At 42.9% G+C, this 6,506-nt stretch overlaps 1 protein-coding gene across 1 annotated transcript in view; it reads left to right on the top strand.

Annotated features, from left to right (window-relative positions):
* LOC115293347 (dnaJ homolog subfamily C member 17-like) overlaps positions 1–3,473 on the top strand; it is a 16,581-nt gene extending 13,108 nt beyond the window's left edge. The window contains exon 2 of the mRNA XM_029941144.1: positions 3,221–3,473. Within this exon, the coding sequence (XP_029797004.1) occupies positions 3,221–3,473 (253 nt within the window). The remainder of the gene's footprint in view (positions 1–3,220) is intronic.
* Positions 3,474–6,506: the final 3,033 nt, after the last annotated feature.

The following is a 6,506-nucleotide window of genomic DNA, read 5'->3' as shown; positions in this document are numbered from 1 at the left end:
GTTATATGCTCCTGCACTAAGGAACTGTGGCTATGAATGAAGCCATATTGTAAAAACCTGAGTCTTGCTCCACCTGTGTGGATGGGATAAGATATTGTTCATTAAGACAATAAAAGTGTCCACTTAAACAGAACTTCTGAATCTCGCCACTATTGACATTTTCCTGTGAACTGGATGATGATTGGCACTATCCTCAGCCTTTGCCCACTAGACTCACGTAGCATGCTCTACTCAGTTGTGACAACCAAACATATCTCTATTCATTTCCAGATGGATCCTAGGAGACAAAACTGCCCCCACTTGAGAACAAGTGTACTAAAATAACTGTCCTCAAGCCTATAGGGAATGCAAGTCCACTGGCAATAACTATATGGATTAATATTGGAAAAACATTCAAATGTTTTCAAAATGAACTAAGGACACACAAACTACCAAGACTGAATCACAAAGAAACAGAGAATCATAATAGAGCTATAACTTGAAAGGATATTGAATCAATAATCTAAAAACCTCCCAACAGAGATGCCTGGCTGGCTCAGTCAGTAAAGAATGTGACTCTTGATCTCAGGGTTGTGAGTTGGAGCCCCACATTGTGTGTAGAGATTTAAAAATAAAATCTTAAAAACAAACAAAAAACAAAATACAAAAACTTTCCAACAAAGAAGAACTCAAGACCAGAGGCCTTCGCTGGTCAACTCTACCAAACATTTAAAGAATTAACACTAATTCTCTTCAAAGTCTTCCAAATAATTGAAGAAGAGAACCACTTTCAAATATGTCCATGAGGTCAGCATTATCTTAATACCAATGAGAGACAAAGACACTACAAGAAAACCACTCATTAATATCCCTTATGAATACTGATGCAAAACTCCTCAACAAAATACTGCCAAATTTAATTCAACTGGATATTAAAAGGATTATACACTATGACCAGGTAGGATTTGTAGCTGGAATGCAAGGATGGTTTAACACACGAAAATCAATCATTGTAATAAACTGCAGTAACGAAAGGAAGGGGAAAAAACACATAATCATCTCAATTGATACAAGAAAGGCATTTGACAAAATTCAACATCCTTTCATGATTTAAAACAAAAAACAAAAAAAAAACCTAGGAAACAGAAGGAAACTACCTCAATGTAGTAATGGCTATATGTTAAAAACATGCAGCTATATTATATTCAGTGAAAAAGACTGAAAGCTTTTCCTCTAAAATCAGAAACAAGGCAAGGATGCACTTTTTTACCATTTCTATTCAACATAATACTAGAAGTCCTAGCCAGAGCAGCTAAATAAATAAATCAATAAATAATAAAAAGCATCCAAATCAGAAAGAAAGAAGACATGATCTTATATGTAGAAAACTCTAAAGATTACACACGCATGCACACACACACACACACACACACACACACACACACCTGTTAGAACTAATAAATGAATTCAGCAAAATTGCAGGATACAAAAGATATTAGCACTTCAATCAATAGACTGCTTAAAACAGATGGCCCTCCCCAGTGTGGCTGGGCATCACCTAACTCATTGAGGACCTGAATAGAACAAAAAGGTGGAGGAAGGGAGGGAACCCACTCATTCTGCCTGAGTGCTTGATCCAGAGCATCAGTCTTCTCCTTTCCTTAGACCGGGACTTACATCATCAGCCTCTGGTTCTCAGAATTACACCACTGACTTTCCCAGATTTCCATCTTGTAGATGGCTGACTGCAGGATCAGATCCTTTAAATAAACCTCTTTATGTACAATGAATCACTCTTTATGTCTATGCTCTGTTAATTCTGTCCCTCTGACAGCTCTGACTACTACAGATGGCTATTACCAAGAACAGGAACAAACAAAAAAAAAATAGCAACTGTAGGTGAGGATGTGGAGAAATTAAAACTCTTGTCCATTGCTGGTAGAGTGGTAAATGGTACAGATGCCTTGGAAAATGGTATGGTTCCAATGGAAAATGGTAGAGTGGCTCCTCAAAAACTTAAATATGAACTACCAATTTCACTTATCAGCATATACCCAAAAGAATTAAAAGTAGTGACTCTAACAGATAATTAAACACCCAAATTCGTTACACGGTTGTTACAGTAGTCAAAAGGTGGCAGCAACACAAGTGTCCTATTGGATGCATGGATAAACACAGTGTGGTCTATGAATGTGGTCTATCCATACAATGTGGATACTATTCATCCTTAAAGAGCATTGTGACTCACACTACAACGTGGATAAACCTTAAAGATTACACTAAATGAAATAAGCCAGTCACAAAAGGAAATATGTTGTATTATTCTATTTCTATGAGGTATCAGAGCAGCTAAATTCATACAGCTAAAAAGTATAATGGTGGTTGCCAGGGGCTGGAGGGAGAAAAGGCAATGGAGACTTACTGTTTAATGGGTACAGAGCTTCAGATGGGGTGAAAAAGTTCTGAAGATGGACGGTGGGGATGGTTGTACAACAATGTAAATGTAATTAGACCACTTGGCCACGCTACCTGGATAACAACTTAAGTGTGCTTAATATTCCTGAACTATACACTTAAAAATGCTTCAGATGATAAATGTTATGTCATGTGTATTTTACCACAATAAAAATCATGAACTACAAAGACACCATTCAGTTCCAAGCCAAATGGGTCTGATGCCTGAGGAAATCTTAACTTTCAGAGGAAATCTTACCTTCCAGGGATTAGATACCACACTGTCCACGTCTTCTATTGATCCTGCTTCTGATCTGATCAGGAACAGGCCAGGCAGAGCCCAGGCCATAGCATGCACAGCGTTGTAGCCAACGTAACTATGTGAGACATGGTCACTTCGAGATGCTGTATGGGGAGCATATCCAAAGAAGCATTCTGGAGCAGGGGCGCCCGGGCGGCTCAGTCGCTTAAGCATCAGATTTCGGCTCCGGTCGTGATCTCAGGGTTCGTGGGTTCGAGCCCCGCGTCGGGCTCTGTGCTGACAGCTCAGAGCCTGGAGCCTGCTTCAGATTCTGTGTCTCCCTCTCTCTGAACCTCCCCTGCTCGCACCGTCTCTCCGTGTCTGTCAAAAATAAATAAAAAGAAGCATTCTGGGAGCATTTGTATTGTTCCACTGGTCCCTCCAACCTCTGAGCACTCAAAGGCTGAGTACAAGATAAACTCTTAGGAAGAATGTTCTCTGGGTATCTAGAAGATTGTACTCTCCCGAGGAATGTCCCAAATTTAGGATGATCCCTTCTCTGATGAAAAAATGTCAGAAACCCATGAGAACCAAAACTGTTCTGAACTGTGGGCTTCAGACGAACATCCCAGTCAGGAGAGACAAAGCACACCTTTGTTACTCTCGCATCCGAGGCGGTGCGGTGGGGTCTCACAGTCACCAGGGAACCTGCATCTCCATGAAGGACAACACCGCAGCTCTTGGCTCTGCTGCTCTCATCAACGAATCATCAAAGGCCTCCTGGGGCGTCTCTCACTGACAGACGCGGCCTCTGAAAATGCAACACACATCCGCTTCTTGACCATTTCTCCTCTCCAATCTGAAACAAACAATTCACCTCCTTGCATGTCCCCTGAGGCAGCAGGTCCCACCCAGGACACGCAAAATGGAGCATCAGCTGGCCCATGGCCCGGGGCAAGGAGTCATCTTGGGGGCCCACTGGGATAGGTATTGGACTTTGTCACTCAAAGTGAGACCAAAGGGGGATGGGAAAGAAATAAGAGACATTTTAGGTTTTAAATAAGTAGAAATATGTATTGCCCTGAAATACAAAATCCTTTCTTGGCCCTTACTATAAAGAGATTTTAAAAATTGTGACATTCATTTCAAACTAGGTATTGCTAGGTTCAAAAGAGGACAGCAATATAATCAGCCTAAGGTAAATAATCACCCTTCCTTTCTCCCTGAAAGTCAAATGCTGAGGTACAGAAATTTCTGACACCCCAGGTCTACCACAACACACGCCTAAGGAGTCCACGAAACTTGTAGACCTCAAGAAGTGCCCCATCTGGACGGAGGGGGCAAGATGGCGCCTGCAGTAACAGATGCGGACTCCCAGCCTCTGGCAGCTGCAGTCTGACATGGTCCCATCCCTTCCAAACCGCCACCTCACCAAGCTTTCCAGAGTCTTATCACTGTGGTGGGCATCGCTGGGCAAAGATCAGGGCCCCAGTTGATCACCTCCACAGCAAATTCTAAAGCTAGGACCTGCTGGACATGTTTGTGAAGCCACGTGCTGCAAGGGGAGAGGACTTTGGAGGAACTGTAACTTCTAATTGGAGCGGATCTCATTGGCAAAAGCCTCCCCAGTACCTTTATGCTCATATGGGTCCACTTAATTCTCTTGACACTGCAACCTCACTTCTCACTTCCATGCATTCATATGTCCTCCTCCATAAGCTGCAAGACCCCCCTGAACGAGGCAGGGCCTTTTACTATTTCAGTGAAGACTAGGACCTAGGAAGGAACTTACACAGTGGCTGAAATGGAAAATTAAAATTCCACTTGTTAGAATGCTTGTGTACTGTCGGTGGGAATGCAGGATGTGACAGCCCCTATGGAAACAGCATGGAGGTTCCTCAAAAAATTAAATACAGAATTACCGTATGACTCAGGAATTCTACTTCTGGGTATTTATTCAAAAGATTTGAAAACAAGGACTCAGAGAGATATTTGTACACCTGTGTTCACAGCAAGATTATCCAGCTAAATTGTGGAAGCAATACAAGCATCCATCAAAAGATGAAAGGATAAGCAAAATAGTATATGTATGTATATATATGCGAAATAAAATATCAGATTTTAAAAGGAAGAACATTCTGACACACGCTACAATATGGATGAACTTGAAGACATGATGCTAGTAAACCATTCACAAAAAGACAAATACTGTATGATTTCACTTTTATGAAAGACTTAGAGAAATCCAGAACATGGACACAAAGTAGAATGGTGACTGCCAGGGCTGGGTGGGGGGAGGGAAATGGGGAGTCAGTGTTTAGTGGGTGCAGAGTTGCAGTTTAACAAGATTAAAGCAGTATGGAGACGGACGGTGATGATAACTGCAAAGCATAATGAATGTATTTAATTCCACTGAACTGTATGCTTAAAAATGTTAGTTAAGAGGGTAAATTTTAGGTTATGTGTATTTTACTGCGATAAAAAAAATCAGAGGAAAAAAAGCAAAAAAAAAAAAAAATCAAGATATCCTGAATTGGGCACATGACTGGATACAAAGAAAGTTCTGGGCTCCTACTTGTAATTATAACTTATAATGAGCCGAACTGAAGAAACAAATGTGTATTGAGATTTGCCGCAGGCTCTGTGGTGAGAATTGGTGAGTCATTTCTGGCTGTGGTTTCCTGCACATGAAGCATTCACAGGGCGGGAACGGATCATAAATTAAAGTTCGGCATCATGGGGGGTCTCTAGTGCCCAATCCCACAAGCACAGAGCGGGGCCAGGCTGGCAGAGGCCTCCCTGGGTGCAGTCAGGAAATCAGGACCGTGTCTGGGAATTCACCCTCCAGGGCCTCCTCCCTGCAGCTGGGACTCCCAAAGGACACCACCCTTTCCTCACAGGCAACTTCCATCCAGCACTAATGAGCCACCAGGGGCCTGCTCTTTGCAAGCAACTGAAACAACTTGCAGGGAAAAGTTGGACTTAGCTCTGTGAATGTTGAAAGAGAGGCTGGCTCATCCCTTTTCCCAGCACATGTCCCCAGACACCGCTCTCCCGGGGGCATTGATTCCACAGCCATTGCAATGATGCTTTCCAGTGTCACGGAATCATCTCCCTCCAACTTGTGCTTCAAGTGTCTGCTCTGAGGCTACCGCAGCCCAGGGAGCCTTCCAGGAGAGCCTGGTACTGTCTCTTATGAGCTGAAGCCTTTCTCTGGGCATTGCACCCTCATAGGGATTACTGTCCTGACTGTAGCATCTTGTCTCCCAGTGCTGTGGCCAGACGCGAAGCTTCACACGGACTTTGTCCCTCACAGCGTCACTCGGCCTTCAGCAGATGACCTTGCTGCAGCCCCTGACCTTCTGTCATATTTACCTTTTGTCAGAAGAGAGCTGGGTTTTGTCGAGTTGATGAGCTCTAACTCCCAGTAAGTCTGGTTATCTAGAAGTTTTCATGTGGGAGCCATACAGAGGTAACCAGGGCCTTGCCAAACCCATTTTCAAGTCAGACCACCTTTTATTTGCTCAAAAATTTCAAGCATACCATGTTGACAGTCAAAACTTGCTGGCTCGGGCTCATTATAATTTTTAAAAGTGAGATATGAGTGATACATAGGCACAGCCCTGCCTTTGTTTTGTTTTTGTTTTTTTACATTTATTTATTTTTGAGAGACAGGAAGAGGCAGAGTGTGAACAGTGGAGAGTCAGAGAAAAAGGGAGACACAGAATCCAAAGCAGGCTCCAGGCTCTAAGCTGTCAGCACAGAGCTCAATGCAGGGCTCAAACCCACGAACCGTGAGATCATGACCTGAGCCGAAGTCCGACGCTCAACC

This window comes from Suricata suricatta, chromosome 6, assembly GCF_006229205.1.
Source record: "Suricata suricatta isolate VVHF042 chromosome 6, meerkat_22Aug2017_6uvM2_HiC, whole genome shotgun sequence".
NCBI lineage: Eukaryota > Metazoa > Chordata > Mammalia > Carnivora > Herpestidae > Suricata > Suricata suricatta.
Note: the sequence above shows the minus strand (reverse complement) of the source record. Positions and strands in the feature narration are given on the sequence as shown.